The sequence below is a fragment of the Ascaphus truei genome, chromosome 2, assembly GCF_040206685.1.
Source record: "Ascaphus truei isolate aAscTru1 chromosome 2, aAscTru1.hap1, whole genome shotgun sequence".
NCBI classification, from domain to species: domain Eukaryota; kingdom Metazoa; phylum Chordata; class Amphibia; order Anura; family Ascaphidae; genus Ascaphus; species Ascaphus truei.
In genome coordinates this window covers 451,699,188-451,721,752 of record NC_134484.1, presented here as the reverse complement: position 1 = coordinate 451,721,752, position 22,565 = coordinate 451,699,188, and the positions used below count along the sequence as shown (strand labels likewise).

The following is a 22,565-nucleotide window of genomic DNA, read 5'->3' as shown; positions in this document are numbered from 1 at the left end:
GACTTGTATCCCCAAGCTACAGCCTCTTCAGCACCGCCAGGTGCCGCAACTTCCACGCTACTGTACCTTCCAGAGACTACCATGGAAGAGTCCCTGTCGTGCGAGCGCATGTCGGGACACCACTGTGCTGGTTTGCCCTCATTGGGCGAACCGCTCACAGGACCTGCCGTCGCATGACAAATGTATTTGTTTTCTCGCGCATCACGCATTGCGAGCGCTGGCTTTCAGCATCGCGCGCTTTACGGCTGGCCTCAGGCACGGCATTTTGTTTGCACGGTTGCACTCCCCCTGGATGCGGCCTAAGAAAGCCTGGATGGAAATTGGAGTATGGGGTCTGAAGATCTAGGGAGGTTTGACTACAAAAAGGGTGTGCTCCTACCTTTATACTTAAGGTGTGGCCAACACTGCCCCAGTATCTGGGCAGACTAACTGTTGACACTTGTCACACCACCTGGCATGTGACCCTCTTTTAACTTCCAGAGAAGCACAATGCCAAACATGTGCCTAGGAAGCGGTGGCGGCAACCCTGGGTGGGCGAGGGTCGTTGACACGACATGCTCTGGTATCTTCCCCCTGCAACTGTACTCAATATGGCCGCCTGGCGTCTAATGGCGCCGCGTTGCCATGCCAACGGGAACGCATTGTGATGTAATCGCGACACGTGATGCCCGTTGCCATGACGAGACGCTACGTGACGTTGCAACGTCGCATAGCGCCGTCACAACGCTTAGGCATCACGTTGCGTCCCGTTGGCATGTCAACGCGGTGCCATGTGACGCCGCGCAGCCATATTGAGTAGAGTTGCAGAGGGAAGATGCCGGGAGGACGCTGCTGATAGGTAAGCGTAGCAGTTGAAAAAATAAAAATAATTCTCCGGGTTGGCCTTCAGTAGAAGGTGGCAACCCTGATTGAGCTACCTGTGCTGAAGCAGGGATATCCTGAAATCCTTACTTGTTGGTGGCCCTTGAGGATGGAGTTAGCCTCCCCTGATACAGAACATACCATTTATTGCCCTGCTCACTTCTGTTTCTTTCATTTGTTAGCAAATGTTCTCAAGTAACAGTAAAGGCTATGCAGCACTTGGGTATCTGTTGGGATTACAGTAATGTAAATACAACACCAGAGTGTAACGTGCCGATTACCTAGTCCAACAGACTACATATGCATACTTATTTATTTTATTCATTATTTTAGACCAGTCTGAGGAAATAGGAGTGAAGCACGCTTATTAAATAATCATATGTAATACAATGGGCAGCCTGCATTGTCTTTGTTTCTGTTCAGATCGGCCGCCAGGCCATTTTATAAAGTGTTCCTATTTATAGTAAAGTCTTGCCTTCAAAATTGATGTGACTATATGAGGGCTTTACAGCCAGAGATGGGGCCGTTAGAGTTTATCTACCAATGCGGTTTCCCCCACCAAAAAGTTTGTTCTTCATAAAGAAGGCACAAGTGTGGGAAACAAAGTGAGACAAAAACGTAACATATAACAATAAGAAGTACGTTATGACAATAAAGTAAGGCAAATGAGGATATTTAGGATAAGAACAATGAAAATACGGTGCCAATTTTATGCACATTTTGTAAAGTTATTGTTTATTTCCGTAATTGAGCTGCAAGTTGTAAGCGCTAATAAAGAACAGCATTTGTATTGTGCAGTTGGTAAATAACATACATAATAACATACATATATGTAGCATATTGGTCTATAATGCAGGGGTGCAGGTCCTCAAGGGCCACCAACATTTCAGGTTTTCAGGATATCTCTGCTTCAGCACAGGTGGCTCAATCGGTGCTCAGTTGGATTGAGCCACCTGTGCTGAAGCAGGGATATCCCGAATACCTGGCTTGTTGGTGGCCCTTGAGGACTGGAGTTGGCCTCTCCTGCTGTAATGCATATTAGTAGCGTGCTGGATGTGGCCCAGCATAGTAACTGTGCTGTGCACTCATTGTGTCAGAAATAATTGTGTGTACCCTGTATGTACAGCGTTGCATACACGGTCAGCGCTATATAAGTAAAAACAATATTATTGGAAGTCTTTTAGCATTTTTAATGTATGGAACCATTTAATGTATACATAATTATTAGGCGTGTTTTCTAGTATAATTCTCTTTCCCTAATCCACTTCTCGGCTATTCTGGAGCACAGGGGGAGAGCGAAAGAGGTGGGCGCAGATTGCAGAAAGGAACAGTTGTTTTGCAGCTTATTCTTTTTAAATAGTTTTAGATAATTAATAAATACCTGGCTAATACAATGTCTGGCAGGCTGGTGCCTAGCCCCTGTATCTTTCCAGCTCTGTGTGACTACAACAGCCAGTTTCCTTGACTGTTGACCAACAACACCTTCTGTAGGAGGCTGTTCCATGCACCCACTACTCCTTCCGAGATATAGTTCCTTCTGTTTCCCCGGAGCCCATCACTCTTCAAATTCTGAACATGGCTCATGGGCCTAATAGTGTTCTCTGGAAAATGCTTCCATCCTGCACATTATTTATACCACAGAAGTCATTAGTAGCAGTATTATATAATAATAATTGTAGCCAGGTCCCCCAGGGCTCCCCGGTCCTCCGTTTCACCCCCCCCCCCCTTACCTCCGCTGTCACGGGAATGTTGCAGAGAGGTGCAGGTGGCGACGGGCTCGTCGACGGCTCCCTCCGCAGTGCGCCGGCATGTTGTGTGCACACGCGGAGGCTCGCGCATGCGCAGAAGACTCAGTGACGGCTATTACCGGTTTGAGCATGCGCAGTACCCTAGGCACACACGGCGGCAATAGGGGAAGGCTCCGCAAGGGACTACAACTCCCAGCAGGCATAGGGTCATGCGGATCACATGGCGTGAATCGGTCAATAGGGCTGCCAGGATCACAGGCAGCCAGGAAGAGGTTTTAGCGCGCTCAGAGCGGAAGTCAGTCAGAGCTGGGACACAGACAAGGGAGGGTGTAGGTGTGCAGGGGTCTGTGACTCCTGCACTAGGCCAGACATCTCCCTAGGCCCCAGCTAGGCCCCGACTCCCCTGGTGAGAGTGTAGCAGCGACAGGGACAAGCCCTTAGGTAGGGACACAGCCCCATTAGCTGTTTATGCCAGGGACACAGCTGCGACGTTGTGCAACGCTGGAGAGTGGTAGTCTGGGACCAGATCACCAGGACTGACGTAAGAGATTATCTTCGTGCGGGACAACCCAGTGGGATACCAACCCTGCGGGGGTGCACTCATCGCGGAGGACATTGCTGGATCGGCGGAACCCTTTGTTTCCTCAGTCGGCGCGCAGGTACCTATATCATAAGTGCACCAACAGTGTACATACACAATAGTGGCAGCGCTGACCACATATAGGGGTGGGGCTGTTATCCTTGTGGACACCAGGGTGGTTGGGTGCCCGAGGGCCCCTCGGGTACGGTGGACACGGTGTGTGGGTTACACGGTGGTGGGATAAGGCCCTGCGAGACGAAGGGGTAGCTGTAACCTGTAGAGTTATTATCCGTTTATCACTGATTATTTACATGTTCTTTAGTAAAAGGTTATTCTTATCATATACTGTGTGTGGACATCAGTATTGTGGGTCCTGTGAGGGGCTACTCCCACTACGTTGGGATCCCTCCCAGGTGGAGGCGCTGTACCAAGTTGTATTGTTGTATCACCCCGGGCTCCCATTGGCTGAGGTTTGGGATTTCTGCGAGCCAACAGGTAAAGCCAGCACCCCTATACTCCTTTCCCTAGGGGGAAAGAGGGCTACATAATAATAATACATTTGTAGAACTGCCTTCTCGCTGCCCGTAGGGTCACATTTCATGGCAGTAATGCTTAATGAAAAACATACTTTATTCCGGTCTTCCTTTCTTGTGAACATTTATACTTTTGTCAGTGGCCCAAGGATAGGTTGTGAAATCCTATGAAATAATGCTTATAATGTTTTATATTGGGATTGTGTGTTTCTCTAGGAGAAAGTCCCAATAATTTAATCTACATCAACCCTTTAACACTTGCTGACCATTATGATTACGGCTCCTGTTTTTGAACTGAACTACAACAGTACAAAATACTATTTTTGTTTTTTTTTAAATTTATTTATTTATTTTTAACTTTATCCCCTTATAGATGAAGTAGATTGTATCTGAGAACTGCAGTGTGAAATGAATAAATATCATAATCACAAAAATGAATTATTTAATACACACGCACACACTGACATCCCCTCCACACACGCACACACTGACATGCCCTTCCCTCCCCCCCCCACGCACACATGCGCACATTGACACATACCCCCCACCCCCTCACGCACACAGCGACATACACCCCCCAATGCATACACTGACATACAACACCCCCCATCCCCCCCGTCCTCACACACACACGCACAGTGATGCTGAGCACCAAAAAGTAGGGTGAACAAAATTCTGGTTTCTTAAAAATTCTGTCTGACTCCTGAAGTATTCTATATTTTTATCCATACACACACACAACAGAAATATAAGCAAGTAAACCCTGCACACTTTCCCCCTATTTATCCTTCTCCAAATGCTCTTGTGGCTATTTATACATATGACCGAACAAGGGTAGATGTCATGTCTGCACCCTGTCCTTTTCAGCCAATCTGTTTATGGTGCTAAAAAGGATTCTTTCTACGCCCGGGTAAAAACCTCCAGATTGAATCCATCCCACATTTTGTTATTTCAGACGATGCTGAGAAGACGCACAATAGCACCCTTGAATGTTTATTTTTTTTACAATGGGTCATTTATCAATTACTGTAATGGAAAAGGATTTCAGTCACTTAGTCCAAGGCTCATAAAGTCGGTTTTTAGTTATCACTTTGACGGTTCTGCGCATTGTTCCCTGTATGTAACTGCTGAAAAAGCTTTCCTAAAGCACAAAAGAAACCAAATTCTTTAAAAAAATAAAAATACAGCTGAGAAAGCAATGACCTGTACTGCTCAAATGTCCACCTTAACTGTGTTTTATTGCCAGTGGTGTTGAGTGGTAATTTAATGATGTAGATCATGCCAAGGATTTGAGCAGAAGATAAAGAGAAACTGGCCACCGTGAGGTGCGCAGCGGGGTAACGCACAGCTAACGACTTCTCGCCGTGTATTTAATTCAGGAGGGAGGCTCTCATGCGAAAGAACAGCTGGACTTTCCACCTTCACCGACGTGTCGCTTAAAGACGTGATGTCATGTTGGTAGTTTTGCCAACGAGCTAGACCAGGAGTGGCCAACTCCAGTCCTCAAGGGCCACTAACAGGTCAGGTTTTTTGAGGATATCCCTGCTTAAGCGCAGGTGGCTCAGTCAAAGACCGAGCCACTGATTGAGCCACCTGTACTGAAGCAGGGATATCATGAAAAGCTGATCTGTTGTTGGCCCTTGAGGACTGGAGTTGGGCTCCCCTGAGCTAGACTGTGTGCGTTTGTATGTACACACACACACATATATATATATAATGTTTATATTTCCCTCCTGGCTGGTCATATACGCACCTTACAGTTTTACTGAGAGGGGATAATTTTTCATCACATTGATATTATTTGTCCTGAGAACTAATAGTCTATCTGCTGCCTGTTTAACTTGTTCTTCTTTGCTATATGGTTGTTTCGCCCTACTCATTTTTTAAATTTTTTTGTCACCTCCCCACCCCCTATGCATTTCCCCCCCCCCCCCCTTTTATTGCATTGGTGGAAAGCAGGGGGTCAGTGTGGCTGAAACACACTATTTTCACCCCAGGGACCCCGAGACACTTGTAGGGGAAAAGGTAGCACCAGATGATAAAAACCAATAGACGTAGCGGCTTCTTATTGGCCAGCGTGACGCAGGGGTGTTAAATAACCAGGAAGTACCTAGCTAAATTGTCCGGTAAATATTTTACGAATCAGCGGGTGAAGGAGCTGAAAATAATGCGGCTAAGCTCCAGGGACCCCTTGTTTCCATCTATGTTTGTTGGAGAACTAGAGGGACAAGTGCTGCTTTCAACTCCTATTCTGGCTTTGCGCTTTGGTAACACATCAGGGTCTGAGTCTCAGCTGTAGTTTGTTTCTTACCATCGCAGTCATTCACTTTCACTTGGTTTACATTCAATCAATACAAATCTTTAGAAATATTTTTACCGTGACGTTTGGGGGAACGAGGCCTACTGTAATTCTAATTGGTTTGAATTGTCCAACAATGATGAAGTGCACGTCCAAGTCCTGTGTGCTGAATATGATGGCATTTTGGGGGTCTAGAATGAAGGGGTAACATTTATGTTGAATAACGGAGCTATTTTGCGTTTGCTGTACATCAGGGGTCTGAAACTTGGTCCTCGAGGGCCACCAACAGGCCAGCTTTTATGGATATCCCTGCTTCAGCACAGGTGGCTGAGCTGGCCTGCTGGTGGCCCTTGAGGACTGAGTTTTTTTTTTTATCATATAGAGAGTATTTACTGTGTTTTTAGTATAGTAATTGAATGTGCTATTGTAATACGTGTTAACGCATGTCATACTTAGAACATAATGGCCCATATTTACTGAGCCGTGCTACTGGAGAAGATCACTTCCAGCACATTTAGCTAAATATGGCCCTTTAAAGCCGATTCAAATCAATGGGCCATAAGGTGTCCTGTCCGGCAAGGAGGGTGCTTAACCCTTTGCGTGTCCCAGGACAAAGTCACTACATCATGGTGTCTGGCACTCCGGAGGCCCCATGGTGTAGTGATTACATCATGCTCAAAGGGCTGATGGGTTTTCCCGGGCTAGATCGCGGCCTGCGTTGCCATGGAGTGCAGGACACGATCCAACCAGTGAGGAAACAGGAGTACGGTCCGCTTTCTGCGGTCACGTGACCACACTGTGCCGGAGGGGCCGTGGCAGTCGGGGACCATGACCCCTGCAGCACTCAAATGGTTGATGGAGTAGCACTTCTTGGTAAATATGGGGCCTCTATCTCATTATTTTCATGCTGATTAAAGATTGGTCTCAAAGTTTAAAGATCATGTAAACCATGTTCTGTACTTTTTTGTGTTTTCTTTCAGTTTCCCAATGCAATATCAGCTTGAAAAAGCAGAGGAACCGAAGCATATTCGGTTCATTATTCTGCTGTTTCCGCAGTTACAATGCAGAGCCACCATCCTCCAATAACAACACAAGCACGCTCCCTCCGTTGGTGGAAGAAAATGGGGGCATTCAAAAGGTAAGAGCTGCATATTTACTTCTAAAGTTCCCCAGCTGTGCCCTTTATTTCCGCCGTCCAGTTTGTTATGCTGACCCTTCCAGCAAAAGGATTCATGTTGGTCTCTATAGGATATTTGTTATTAGAACAATATCTTTCATACCAGTATAGGGGTTATTGTGCTGAACCAGGGGCGGGTGAAATCCACTTTACCTGCAACATTTCTACATTTGGTATCTGCAAAATATTATCCATAGGCTAGCACAACGGTGGCCAACACCAGTCCTTATGGAACACCAACAGGTCAGGTTTTCAGGATAACGCTGCTTCAGCACAGCTGGCTCAACCAGTGGCTGTCGTTGACCTTTGCTCAAGCAGGGATATCCTTAAAACCTGATCTGTTGGTTGCCATTAAGGACTGAAGTTGGCGACCCCCTGTGCTTGCCTATGGAAAATATTTTGCAGATTCCAAATTTAGATGGTTGTAGGTAAAGTGGATTTCATCACTGTTCCACTTATGTTTGTTGATGCATTATGTTTTGGGTAATGACAGGCTTACTAGGACAAGGGCAGAGAAGACTAACACAATCTTAAAAATGTCCCTCCTGCCATGGGGGCGCCAAAGTATATTGAATTTATTGTTGGCTTTCAACGCTGCTGTGTACCTTTTTGATCTCTTCCAGTGGAGAACTTGCAACTATCGCAGACAGCTGCTCTTTTTTCATCGATGGTGCTTGGTTTAAAAATATCGTTTTCTAGTGTTTTACGAAATGTGGGTCAGTGAAGAAACTTGCATTATTAAGAAGAGCCTTAACCGATCAGGGAAACTAATTAGTTTGTACAAAGGAAATGTTTTCATGTCCTGGTGCTTGTTCTGTAGCCGCCTTTAATTTACATGCCGTGTATAGGGTTGTGATATGAACTACTTGGAACAAATGACAGTTCTGTACCTAAATGTAGGCTTCCTTTACTAACGCTTAGACCAGCTCTGTGTCCACCAGGTAGGGTTTCCATCAAAATAAATTACCATTTTGAATGATATTTTATTTATTTTCTATATTTTAGTATCTTATCACATCATTTTAGTTGGTGAAATTCTTCATTGTGTTTTTTCCTTTAGGGGGATCAGACGCAAGTCATTCCCATTCCAAGTGTATGTATTTTGTTTTCCTTTCATTCTCTCTTTTTTTTTTTTTTTTTTTTTGTTTACATCTTTTCATTTAGTTTGTTCGTTATTTGCAATTATCTGAACACCTGTTACAATTAGTCTTGTTCCATCTGCTTGTGGGAGAAGGCCAGTGATTTTCTGGCTACTAGTGAATGAGTTCTAAACTTATTGAGAATTTATTTATTTATATTTTATTTATAAAAATGTTTTACCAGGAAGTAATGCATTGAGTTACCTCTCGTTTTCAAGTATGTCCTGGACAGAGTTATGATGACAGATACATTGCTACAAATAAATAGTTACATTAAGTGAACAGGGTTATACATTATATACAAGACATTCCATGCACAGTTAGAGATAATATATATTATAGGCGTATGTAACAAGTTACAGACCAGATTAAAATGTGAGACAACTTTAGTTTTGAAAGAACTTAGACTGGTGGTGGCTGTGAGAGTCTCCGGTAGACTGTTCCAGTTGTGAGGTGCACAGTAAGAGAAGGAGGGGCGGCCGGATACTTTGTTGAGCCTTGGGACCATGAACAGTCTTTTGGAGTCAGACCTCAGATGATAAGTGCCGCATGTGGTAGGGGTGAGGAGCTTGTTCAGATATATGGGTAGCTTGCCCACAAAGTATTTGAAGGCAAGACAGGAAAGGTGAACTTTGCGCCTTGACTCAAGTGATGACCTACCTAGTTCTTTGAGCATTGTGTGTTGTAGTTGCATTGGAGGACAAAGGGGCATATTGAATTGTAGAGGATATCAAGTTTGCCACGGTGGGTTTGGGTTGCCGTGCCATATACTAGGTCCCCATAGTCTGTAATTGGCATTAGCATCTGCTGTGCGATACGCTTTCTGACCAGCAGACTTAAGGAGGATGTGTTTCTACATAGTACACCTAGGTTGGCATAGGTTTTGGATATCGGGGTATTAATGTACAGCCCAAATGTTAAATGGGAGTCAAACCATAAGCCCAAATATTTGAAACCAGTAACAGGGGCTAGGATAGTATTAGAGTTGGTTAGCAGACTAAGACTGCGCTTATAGTTAGGGCGACGCGACCACGTGACGTCAGCCGTCGCCGTCCCTATAGTGTTTCCTGCACTCTGGTACAAGAGAGGGGGGGGGCGGGGCGTGGCGGTGAGCGAACCGGTTCGCCCTCATTGGCTGAACCACTCACGTGCCGCTGAAGTCACACGGCGATCGTTGAAGTAAAAATCCTTTGACTACCAGCGATCGCGACTGCGTGACATCAGCTGTCACAGACGCGCCCATGGCACACGCGACGGACTGCATGTACTTGCTACGATCCTGCGCAACGTCGCAGTCGCTGTAGCGAGTACTATAAATGCAGCCTTAGGGAGGATTTGTTCCTATAAAGTACACCTAGTTTGGCATAGGTTTTGGATATCGGGGGATCAATGTGCATCCCAAATGTTAAATGTGAGTCAAACCATATGCCCAAATATTTGAAACTAGTAACAGGGGCTAGGATGGTATTAGTGTTGGTTCTGATCTGGAGCTCATTCATTGGAAGCTTTAAAATTGTTAGCCCTAGTCCCAAGAAGATACAAGACTGGGGTAAGAAGTAATTCCTCAAAAACAAAACCTGGTAAAGTGCAGCTACTATATGGGGTGGGACTGGGCATTTTATAGCCCTAGTATTAGATTTGTTGGAATTGTTCGTTTGTATTGTGTAACGTACTATACTATCAACTGCCTATTTCTTCTTGCCCCGTAAATGTAATTGGTTAAACAGATGGTTGATGTAAATATTTGGTGCCATTTGGGGTGGCCAAACGTATAATTACATACAGCTGCAGTCTTTCAGAAGGTCACAGCCACTGTGTCTTGAACACTGGAAAAGTTGCTGCTGAAGATTTCTCCTACGTCTCTCCTGATTGTGGAGTGGCTTTGGGTACATCTTGATTGAACAGTTGACTCTGTTATGCTAGTTCTTGAACTATATATTTGTAATAGAATACAAGCCAAATTGAGCTTATTCCTCCCAATCACAAAATTACTGTACAAAGAAAAGGGTTTACAAATATAGTTTGCAGTCTCTGCTAGACTTGAAATGCCATATGCATTTGGGACCCGTGCTATTTTGCATACTTATTTTCATTTATTACTGTTCAGGGTGCTTTTTTTTGATCTTGAGGTAGAGCACGTGTGTTACCTTAGATGTGTGTTTTTCAAGCAGTAAGTAAATGATTTTTCCAATGTTTTGTTGAATTATTCGATACCTTCAGAAAACTCTTAAAGTAATGACTTTACCTCTCATTTTGCATTTTTAGAATACAGATAAATATTTTTATTCTCATTTTGTAAAAATAAGCCATTCTTTTGTATATACTCCCATACTCCACATAAAGATTATTAGATATTCTTCAAAAAGATGGACAAGACTGACCATCTGGTTATATCCCTTCCCATTCTAGAATTGTTAACAAGCAGTGCTGAATGACTTTTGGAGTATTTACACCTGCACAGTATATGTTAAAGCTGCAATCGGGATAATTGTTCTCTAGACAACCCGGATAAATAGTTTCCATTTTTTTTTGTCCCAGTTATTTTTCGGGTATGTTACAGTATATCATCGATGAATGAATGAATGTAGATTTGTTTTTTAAAGCAACTTGAGTTCCCATTGTTTTTTAAAGCAACTTGAGTTCCCAGGCTATCTAAATAATCTTCTTTTGGATCAAAGCGTAACTGGAGTGGTAGAACGTGAAAAAAAATGTTGTGTATGATAGCGCTAATGTGATAATGATTATAGAGTGTACCTATTACACCCGTGGTATATGACCTAATAACGTATAACTATAAGGAAGGCTGCCAGGAAAATAAATGACCAAACGGATCAAATGAAACAGATACAAACAAATAATCCGGCGCCTAAATACAAATAATTACTGTGCAAATAATTATCTGACAATATACAAAGTCCAGATTAGGAAACTTGTAGTCCATATGTATAGGAAATCCAATATTGGAAACCTGTAGTCTTATCAGACGTTTCTCGCAGATGATATCACAATATGTAAACGAAAAAGAGAAAACAACCAAGCATAGCGTAAACCAGATTAACTGTAAATATGACATACATACATATAGCACTAGACACACACAATACACTTAAGAACAATTACATAAACACCTATGAATTGGACAAGACTAATTTAATGAATTAATAAATTAATAAGCATACATCATAAAATAAAGCATGTGCAGGGAATGAGAACAAATGAATCCTGCTCCGGTGGAGAAAAATTGAAACCCTACTCACACCAAAGAGGTATAAATCAGGAATAGTCATGCGTGTCCTTCTCCATGCTGCCGGGACCGGGTTGCGGGGGCTCTCCTCCCCCTGTGTAACCGCCGACGTAGATACCGCTATGCTGGCATTACCTCTGTCTATATGTCCTGCTCCGGACTGCCTCACACGCCGTTTCCGCTCCGAAAATCCAAACGCTGGCTCCACATGGGACTTTGTTCCTATTTTTCCATTTAAAAATGGCAGACTGACTGGAAGTTGCCAGCGAGCCAATAAATTACAGTAATTTGAGGTCACTGTTGCTGATTTCTCATAGGAATTATGACCTGAACATATTGGGATATAGAACATATTAGTTTATTTATGACTGCATACAGTACATTCTTGTAACCCTCCTTACTTGGCTCCAAATGAGGTCACATCAGTTCTACTATATCTGGTGGCAGTTTTCAATTTCTCATACCTTTTTCAGGGTGCTGGGTAGGTGCAGGCTGGGTGTGAATAAGAAGGTAGAAAAAGGATGGGTGCCAGAAACTTTTGTAAAATATAAAAAGGTGCTTAATTTTACATTAGTCTATAAGGCTTCATAGGTATTGGCATAGATTTCAATTGACATAAACTTGTGGCAAAACGTAAAACTCTGGACTTCATTCTCTGTTAGCTGTCACTCCTACACTGGGTAGGTACTTATACTTGTTACCCGTAGTTAGGGTTAAATTGGCATTCTCTTGTATAAAGTCAATAATGCCACATATCGAATGGGCCTCAACAGGAATACACTTCAGGTTATTGAATTAGTAACCCGCTACTATACACTGCATATTTCTTCCATAGCTTTGTGATCAGGCTTGCACTAGGGACCTTCCGTTTAGGCCGATCCACACATGCTCCGTCCGGAGTTTCTATGTCAAGAACTCCTATCAAAAGAATGTTCTCACTATTGAACAGGAGGACACAATCTCGGACACATTAAGGGCACGTTTCTTAACTGAAAACAACAAACCGTGACAGGACACTTCTTAATATACATGGCTCTCTATACTCACAAACCTATTGACAGGATTCACGGTGAGGCCCAAGTCTGAACTATGAAGAACCTGTTTCTAGAACATTGGGTGGAGCTATATATACCCTTCTATATCCCTATAGGGACAGCACTGGTCACAAGACCTAAAAGGGAGTGGCAATCCGCTTCTGCATAGTCATCCTACATCACATGATGGGGAGAAGAGTAACCTGAGTGATCCCACACGGTTAACCCATAACATCAAGCAGTCCCAAAGGGAGGCTACACATTAATTGCAAAGCAGAACCATACATCAGACTAAAAAAGCCTCAATCATTGTTAGTGTTAAGGTGCACATTTAATCCGAGTGCAGGTGAAATATCTAAGACTATCACAGGTGCAGCAACCAGGTAGATTGTTTACTTTTTTTAATTTAACCGTAACTGCGCTCAACTCAAAGAAACAATGTTTGAAAAAACAATGAAATTGCAAGAAATAGCCCGCGTTGCGGTGTTTTCATTAAACATGTTAAACCGGGAGCTGCTCCAGAGGATGTTATGGCATTTCTAATCTGATACCCAACAGCATGACCGCAGAAGTGGCATTTTAAATGTGACGGATTACTAGATTATTCTTGCTGGTTTAACTGTAATTTAACCTTGTAATACCCTTAAAATATCAATTAAAATGAGCCCAGCCATTCTTTGTAATTTGTTGCAGTTCCCTGAATGGATTAAATAAATTCTCCCCAATGCTTGTGCACCTCATAATATAACCTCCAGTTTACGTTGCATTCATGTTGTGTGTAGCATAACATGAGCCTTATTGCACAAAATATGATCTGTCAAAGTGATGTCCTGTAAAGCAAATGATGTACCTGATTTGTTATATAGAAGTATGAATGTCAAAGATTAAAGAATTAAAAATTATTTTATGTATAAAATATATAAATAAAATCATTTTTAATTCCTTAATCTTTGACATTTATACGTACTATCTAAATTCGTTAAGATAAATACTTTCGATTCTTTACTCCAAGTGGTCACTTATTCAACCTTATAATAAAGGTCACTGAGGATATAACTTATTGTTATTGTTATATTTACTACTGTATATTACTGTATGTTCTAATATCCCATAGTACTGTGCTGAAGTGTTTTATTAAATAGAGTAACTTTTTCTGGTTACACAACCTCAATAACCTAAAATTTGAGTAATCCACACAGAATGTTCTGCACCTGAGTTTTTAATAGTTTTTTTACACAACCATAAATGTAAGTGTCTGTATATATATTTAGGAGGCAGAAAGGATGAGGGGGGGGGGAGGGGTCATACTTTAAATATGAGAATACAATAGGTACTGTAAATATCTGACCTTTATTTGTATTGTTTTGGAACTACAGGTAGAAATGTAATTTCTCCAGCAGAAATGCGGAGTAAGAATTGATGAATATTTAAAAAAAATGAAAATATTTGACATTTGTTTTCTTCTCTGTTGTGTTTTTTATTAGCACCATACTAAATACCTCCTTCCAGAGTTAAAACTATCAGATTATGGAAAGAAATGTGTGGTCATTGATTTGGATGAAACATTAGTGCACAGCTCATTTAAGGTAAATTTATATTAATTGTTTTATACAATGCTGCCTTAAAGTTGATTTATGTATTTGTTTTCTTCAAATAAAGCAAAGATACGTACAGTCTTGGCCTTCAAAAAACATTGCGTATTGAAATCATGGCATTAACCTGGGAATCTCAATGTATGACCACTGCAGTCTTTCATCCCAGAAGCACTGTGTGTGTCTGTCTGAAAGGGGGTGCAGAGATCCAGCTATGGAAGACAGACTACCTGACGGGGGGGATGGGGGGCTAGTAGAGCGGGGACATTTCTCCCAGGCCAGTGGTGGAGGGGTCCTGCCCCGATAGTCCAATCCCAAAAGCTAGGCCCTGCTTGAAGTCAAATACATCTGGCCATTCCAAAGCATAAAATACACATTACATTATAGACAAACACCAGCCATTTAATCCATTGATTGTCACTGTGGTTACCTATGCCCTCAACGGGGGCACAGATTGCCAATGTGGCTATCAATGGGGTCACCCCATAGTAAATAAAAGTAGTACTTACCCCTGCCAGTATTTTTTATGTTTTACTGTTTTTTTTGTTCTTTAACATTTTTATTTTTTTTCTATACTAAATTCAAGCAGGTGGTCTCTGGAGGTAAATCCCGTTAATTTCAGCTCCGGGGACACCCTGCTTCCGGAGATATAGACCTCAGTAGGGGGTGCCAGTATCCGCTCCGTCTAGCCCGCTTGGCACGGGAGCATTAAACCCCAGCCGGAGTGGCTGCCGGCACCCCACCCCCCCCTACAGAGGTGTGTATCTCCAGAATCAGGGTGTCCACAGAGTTGAAATTAATGGGGTTCACCTTCGGAGACCCTCTGCTTCAATCGTGTATAGAACAAAATTATTTAAATGTCCTGCCCCTTGATGACTGAATTTGGTCCTCTAGTGTTCCCCCTCATGATGTAGAGACCCATATTTATTTATTTATAAAACTGTTTTACCAGGAAGTAATACATTGAGTTACCTCTCATTTTCCAGTATGTCCTGGGCAGCATCTACGTCAACAAAGGGCAGGACAGACCGGAGTCTGTAAGAGCTGCTCTGCGGAGCTATTAGACTGTCTGGCCTGGGATGATTAACATTGCTTTAGTCCTCCTGGGCTACAAAATGTACTGCTTTCAGGGGTCGCGGACCAACCGCACATGTAGGCACAAAATCTTACTACATCTGTATACAGCTCAACCCCCTTATAACGCTGTGCTTGGGGTCAAAAGGATCACATTGCGTTATAAGCGGATCGTGTTAGAAATAATGTACAATTGTATGCATTGTACAATAAAGTATTTAAGATACCAATAACCGTGTTGTAAAGTATTCATAAATACGAAAATTGGGAGCCATGCTTGCATCGCGTTATAAGCGGATTCGCGTTGTAACGGATCGCGTTATAATGGGGTTGAGCTGTACTGTGTAAACCTATACCAGAGTACTAGGTTTTAATTCAATTAATTTCATTTTCTTTACTCTTTCTCAATGTTTTTGGATCTGTTCTGCAGTTCTGATTACAAATGAAATATCATCACTGATGTACATTTTTAAATCTGTAGCAACTCGTAGTTACCTAAACGCCTAGTAACGATCATAAAAAGTGTCTAAAAAATATTAGTTTCAGTCAATTTCATTGATTAGGAAGAAATTGTTGCAATCCGATTTTATATCAAACTATATCTGTTTAAATATAAAATATATATATATATATCTTTTAGCTTATTGTATATATGTGTATATGTATATGTGTGTATATATATAAATATATATACATATATACATACATACATATATATAATAAAATATACAACATATATATATATATGTGTGTGTGTGTATATATCTATCTCTCTCTAAAGGCCATGACGGTACTTTAATTAAGAATGCTTTCCAGGAAGCTCAATACTTGATAGAAATTTTCTTTTGGCTAATTCTAAAAATAAATCTTCTACGAAAAAATCATAAATATTCCTGTGCTCATGATGCGGAAGATTCCCACCCGAGTCCCATGATGTTTATCACTTAGTGTATTCAATCAGTGAATCAAAAGCCGTACATTTTGAATAAACATTAGAACATACAGTTTTTTTTAGACAAGGATTTGTGAATTCTCCCTGTGGTCGACCAAGATGAATTACTTATCATATATCTTGAGGATTTTGTTTCATCCTCAAACGAAAGGAAATTTCTGGTGAAAGGGTTAATTAACTGTCATACCACACATACAGTATGGTGTACTTACTCTCCTGTACCTGTGGTCTACCGTTTGTTGGGTGCATTATGTGTCCTCACCTCACAAGGTTTTTAGAACAAAGGAGGGGAATTGTGAATGGACTTCTAACAGTTTGCGGATTGTCATAATAGAGATCCGAAGGATCTTCGTATCATAGGATTAGAACATATCCCTTCTTCTGTAATGGGTGGAGATAGATTTAGGATTCTCTGTAAAATATATATATATATATATTGTTCTTGATCTACCAATTAGATTCTCACTCCACAGGATTTAAATGAAAATCTAGATACTAGAACTCGTATAGGTTTATATATGTTGGACTGGCGGTCTACACTGACTATATATGTTTTGTGTTGCATACTCTAGCAATCTCTCTCTCTTTCTTTGTTCTTCTCTATACTATAGTTGTAATCCTATATTATCAATTGGATGTTTTGGTTGTTTACTTGCTATATTTGGTATTGGTAGTATTTGTATTCTTGATCGTTTTTACTACACATTGTTTTATATATTTGTATATAATTGATCAGATACGATGGTTGGTATTTTTGGTAGTCTAGCAACCTTTGGCTATTTAATATGGTATGGTAGGATATTCCCCTTGAGAAAGTCACGAGACTGTGATAAGACACGTTTTAAGTGCTTTTATCTGTGTGCAGTGTATTCAATAATGTGTTATTCTTTTAAACGTTGGACTTTATTTTGCCTTTTTTTATGTACATATATGTGTGTTCGCAATCCACTTAATACCAATGACATTGTGGTGATGAACGAGAACTCAGGGCTTTGTGTTCCATCTAAACAAAGCCGGGATCACGCTAGTATTACATTGGGGAGAAGGAGTGGCTCAGTGAGTAAAGAAACTGACTGGCACTGAGTTTGAAGCAGCTCTTTGTGACCTTGGGCAAGTCACTTTATCTCCCTGTGCCTCAGGCACCAAAAACATAGATTGTAAGCTCCACGGGACAGGTACTGTGTCTGCAAAATGTCTCTGTAAAGCACTGCATAAAGCTAGCAGCTCTATACAAGAACATGCTGGGGAAAAAAAACAAATTGGCTCATTTGTGTAGACATTTTTCCAGAAAAGCCAGAAAGTTTAAATATCTGGAGATTTTGAAGGGACCAGTGTGATTTTATGACTGAAGATACTAATGTAAAACACTCCTAAGAACTGATTACTTGTTTCATAGGACCACATTCAGATCTTATCTGCAACACTGTTAATCCGTTAGTAACTAAAGCAACGTTTTTCACATAGCACTTGAATTTGTAACTTCACTTGTCTTCGTATATAGTTACCATGTAATCTGCTAATAAGTCATCCCGACTACTAACCTGAATAAAGTAGGAGATTTATAAAAACCAAGTAAATAAAACTCCTGCTTTAATTTTTCTAGAGTGGATTCACTGATTATATACATTGTATCTACTGGACCTACAGTATTTGAGAAATCCTAATGGATGGATATTGTACATGGCCAAAGCCTTTAATGCCTCAACTTGTCTTGTTATTGAATTATTTAAATACACAGTGACCTTTTATAAGCATGTTGTTTTTTTGTCTTTCACTAGCCTATTAATAATGCTGACTTCATTGTCCCTGTTGAGATTGATGGAACAATACATCAGGTAAGCTGTTTGAAACACATTTCCATTTAAAAAAAAATTATTCTTTACTCAAAAATACAAGAATTTTGTTAACTTTTTTGGAAGCATTTAGTTCTTTCCAAACTAAATAACAAATGTTGTTACAGTAGGTGTCAGTTTATATTGACAGAATTAACAAATGTGGATATATTTGTAAAGATGATGGAGGCAGCCCTCTTGCACACGACCCCTTGCTGGCACTTTATTTATTTTTTTAACTTTGGTTCTGCATCAAAAAAAAGGGTCTGTCAACAAAACTTTCAAAACTGTTTTAATGATCTTATGCCACGTTAAAAAGCTACATCTGTGTTGTGTATGAGGTCCATACTGATCATAGGTGGAGGCGGGTCTGACTGACTAAAATTCGATATATTATTATGTGCATAGAACAAAATATATATATTTTTTTTTTTCATTCTTGTTGTTATCGAACTAGCTGTGAGAGTGGTGATTCAAACTGCAAGTGAATACTGTATGTTTATTTTAAAATCTATTTGGATACATTTTTATTATATAGAACAGGGGTGCGCACCCTGGCCTGCTCTCCTCGGCAGCTCGGCCCCGGCGTCAAATGACACACGGGGTCATGAGACGCCCCGTCGCTGGAAGGGAAGTGTGTTATAGAGGCCTCGCATGGTCCCCCGGCATTTAATTTAAATGCCTGGGGGGAGAGCGTGGGACCTCTATAACATGCCGCGCCCCTCAGTTTGCGCACCCCTGATATAGAACATGTTCGATTCTTTTTTAGAAATGCGACCTCGGTAAAAAAATATTGTCTGGTGTTTGAGTCTTGCATTAATTGAACATCCTAGAGTTGATGCTAGAGCTGATACTGAACTATTGCTAGATGCTAGTAATAAATGTGAATTGTTACATTGATTTTATGTCGATTCGAGGTGAACACCCAAATGTGTACGGAGCCGGTTTCGTGGATACCTTAAAGAAACAGGTTGTAGCCTGGTTCAAGTAATCCAGGATAGGCTGTTCACATTGTACCTGGCCTATTCTTGATTACTTGCATTGGGAAACAGCCCTATCCTTCACTGTCCTGGAGGCCAAATGTGTAATAATTACCTTTTTTGTTTTGTTTTGTTTTCCAACAGCTGTGCATGTGCTCTACATATACTTGTGTCATTCTATTTGGGGAAGTCTTTAGGGCACAGGCAGCTAGAAATAGAACTTGCTCCCCCAAATACAATGCTTCTACTGCAGTCAGGGGATTGGGGTAATGACCTGTAAATGAGAACTCCTAGTACTTCACTTTTGGCTTCTTAACCACTGTAATGTGGATCCTTTTAAGCTTATGGCTGCTGTTTCACACACCTTTTTTAAAGCCAGGCCGGGTCAAAAAAATGCATGGCCAGCAGGTTGATAAAAAGCAAAAGGTAACTCGCGAGAGTGCTTATTCATTTGCATGTCCTTACCCAGAATGTCTAGCTGCAGTAGAAATACTTTATGCTGTGTGATTAAGGGGTAGAGCCGGTTTGGGGGACCTGTCCGAGGTGAGAATGTGCTCATAAGTGTTGTTTATCATTACAAAACTTTCTGTATCAGAGCCTTCATTATATCTGTATGTGACATGTCAAAATGTTTGTTCTTCTGTAACAGAACTTTCTCTGCATTGGTATCCTTTTAAACAAATGTAAGTAAGTTTTTATGGTTAAAAAGCAGTCTAGTCTTGTGTGATTGATTGGTAATGATAGAAAGGAAAAGCCAAACAACAATTGAAGTCGATACTATAATGTTTAAGAATCAAATAGCTTTAGCTAAAAATAACTGTATAGGTAACATTATTGCTTAAATGTATCCGTTGTAATCCCTGAACCCGAGACCTAATTCCATGAGAATACAAATACTTTAAAAACCTCGGTATAAATTATTGCTTTCCCCGCATGGAAAGTCAAAACAAACGCCTTCAGTGCAGGAGTGTCCGTCCACCTCCATGGCCTCTCCTGAGTGCTCATCTGATCGCTTTCACCTCCCGCTGATGGTAATGGAAGGGGAGGGTACTCCCCTTACGTTTAGTTCCCAGTCTGTGCTTCTGAGGAGTGCTGTTGCAAACACCTCCTACAAAGCAAGCAAAACTCGAAGACCTAAAGCTTATGTCATAAGGCCCTGCAGGTTGCTACCATTCATGATGTATGTTGTATAGCTATGGGGCACTGGTCCGAGACGTGAATGCGCTCATAAGGCCGTGATTATACCAGAAATCGCTGCCGACGACGCGCAGCCTCAAAACAAAGCAATAGAATCCAATGAAAGCGCACATACCAATCGCGACGGTAGCGCTGCGATGTATTGCAAAGCTTCTGTCTCATGAAGAGATCTGAGAACTTGTTTTTCGACGGCCGCATCACACGATTGCCTCGGACCAATCACAGAGCATCTGAACAAATCAAACACACACACATCCATACACACACCCATACACACACACACACATCCATGCACACACACATCCATGCACACACACACATCCATGCACACACACACATCCATGCACACACACACATCCATGCACACACACACATCCATGCACACACACACATCCATGCACACACACACATCCATGCACACATACACATCCATGCACACATACACATCCATGCACACATACACATCCATGCACACATACACATCCATACACACATACACATCCATCCATACAGTACATACATATGTGTGTGTGTGTGTGTATATACCTATATAATTGAAAACGTATGTTTGCTGCTGTTATGGGCAATCTGATTGGTCCGTCGGTCTGTCACTCAGCCTCTGGCCAATTAGATTGGTCCGTGGCCCCGCCCCTGCATGCCTCTCATTGGCTTGCTTGCTTCTATGACCTCAAGCCCCCCCTCACAGACTGGAGGGAGCCACAGACAGCACAGGCAAGAGACTCCAACTGACTGCAGTGTGACTCTGTGTGTGTGTGTGTGTGTGTGTGTGTGTGTGTGTGTGTGTGTGTGTGTGTGTGTGTGTGTGTGTGTGTGTGTGTGTGTGTGTGTGTGTGTGTGTGTGTGTGACTCTGTGTGTGTGTGTGTGACACTGTGTGTGTGTGTGTGACACTGTGTGTGTGTGTGTGACACTGTGTGTGTGTGTGTGACACTGTGTGTGTGACACTGTGCTGCGCAGGGGGGGGGGACCAGAGCTGCGCGGGGGGGGGACACGACCGGAGCAGCGCAGGGGGGGACACGACCGGAGCTGCGCAGGGGGGGGGGAGACTGGAGATGTGCAGGGGGGGAGCGGAGAGAGAGGGGGGAGTGGAGAGAGGAGGGAGCGGGAAATTTTAATCCCAGGCAACGCCGGGTCTCTCAGCTAGTTCATATATACACACATATATGCACATACATACATACATACACATACACACACAGAAAAAGAATTGCCAAATAAGCATATTAGTAATCAATAGATCAGTTCTATAATACAAAACCTGCTAATAGAAGCAAAAGGTGTTTGTCTGGATGTTAAAATGGTACAGCAGTATGCACAAATACACAGACAATACAAACAACCAAAAACAGAGAGTATAACCAGTCCCTTAAATGTCCCGTTCATATAAGACACTTTCTGTAGTAGGGTGTAGGCAGCTTTCAGAGGGATGAACCACATCCAAATGGGTGAACTAGAACAAGAAAAAAAAAAGAGCGCACGGCCCATAGCGTAAAAAAATCTATACAGCTCAACCCCGTTATAGCGTGGTCCTCGGGGGCCACCCGATCCAACAGCGCTATAACCGAAGTCGCGATAATTTAAAAAAATGGCCACCGCGCGCCCGATCAGGGGAAGGAGGTGGAGTGAGGCGCCGGCAGCCCTACACGATCCCCCAGCAGCCGCACTTCCCCCAGCAGCCCCGCACCGATCGCCCCAGGAGCCGCACTTCCCCCAGCAGCCCCGCACCGATCCCCCCTCAGCAGTCGCACTTCCCCCCAGCAGAGCTGCACTTCCCCCCCAGCTGTGTGTGTGCAGTGTGTGTGCTGGTGCTGTGTGTGTGTGTACTGTGCAGTGTGTGCAAAAAATGGGATGAGCTGTATATACACACACACACACACACATCCACACACATCGTTTTTGTCGTTTTCACACACCATAACGTGTTTGTGTACCTTTTATAAAGTGTCCCAATTTAACCACTGTGGGTAATAAAGTATTGAACAACTCCCAGCCACAGCTGCATCATGTTATTTACCACTAAAGTATTAGGCCGCGTCCATAATCCGTGCAACATCGCGCGCGCCGCAAACAAAAGGCCGTACCTCAATGAGGACGGCCAAAGAGTGCGCGAGCGCAACAGATTTTTCTCCAGACTTTTTTTTAATTTATTTTAACGCACGACGGCCAGGTCACGTGCGCGGTTCAGCCAATGAGGGCGAACCGCTCATGTGATGTCACGGACACGCCTCCCTGTCGCGTCTTCTCCACAGGCCACGGATCACCTCTGCAGCAGGCACGCACGGCGCCATGTGATCCGTCGCGCGC

General features: G+C 42.4%; 1 protein-coding gene across 2 annotated transcripts in view; it reads left to right on the top strand.

The window, feature by feature from the left end:
• The window catches only part of CTDSPL (CTD small phosphatase like), a 108,374-nt gene that overhangs the window by 73,177 nt on the left and 12,632 nt on the right, over window positions 1–22,565 (top strand). Inside the window, exons 2-5 of one of the 2 annotated variants that reach the window (XM_075587946.1) lie at window positions 7,002–7,159; window positions 8,259–8,291; window positions 14,100–14,201; window positions 18,012–18,068. In XM_075587946.1, coding sequence (XP_075444061.1) covers window positions 7,002–7,159; window positions 8,259–8,291; window positions 14,100–14,201; window positions 18,012–18,068 — 350 coding nt within the window. The remainder of the gene's footprint in view (window positions 1–7,001; window positions 7,160–8,258; window positions 8,292–14,099; window positions 14,202–18,011; window positions 18,069–22,565) is intronic. The other variant, XM_075587947.1, reaches the window with a different exon arrangement.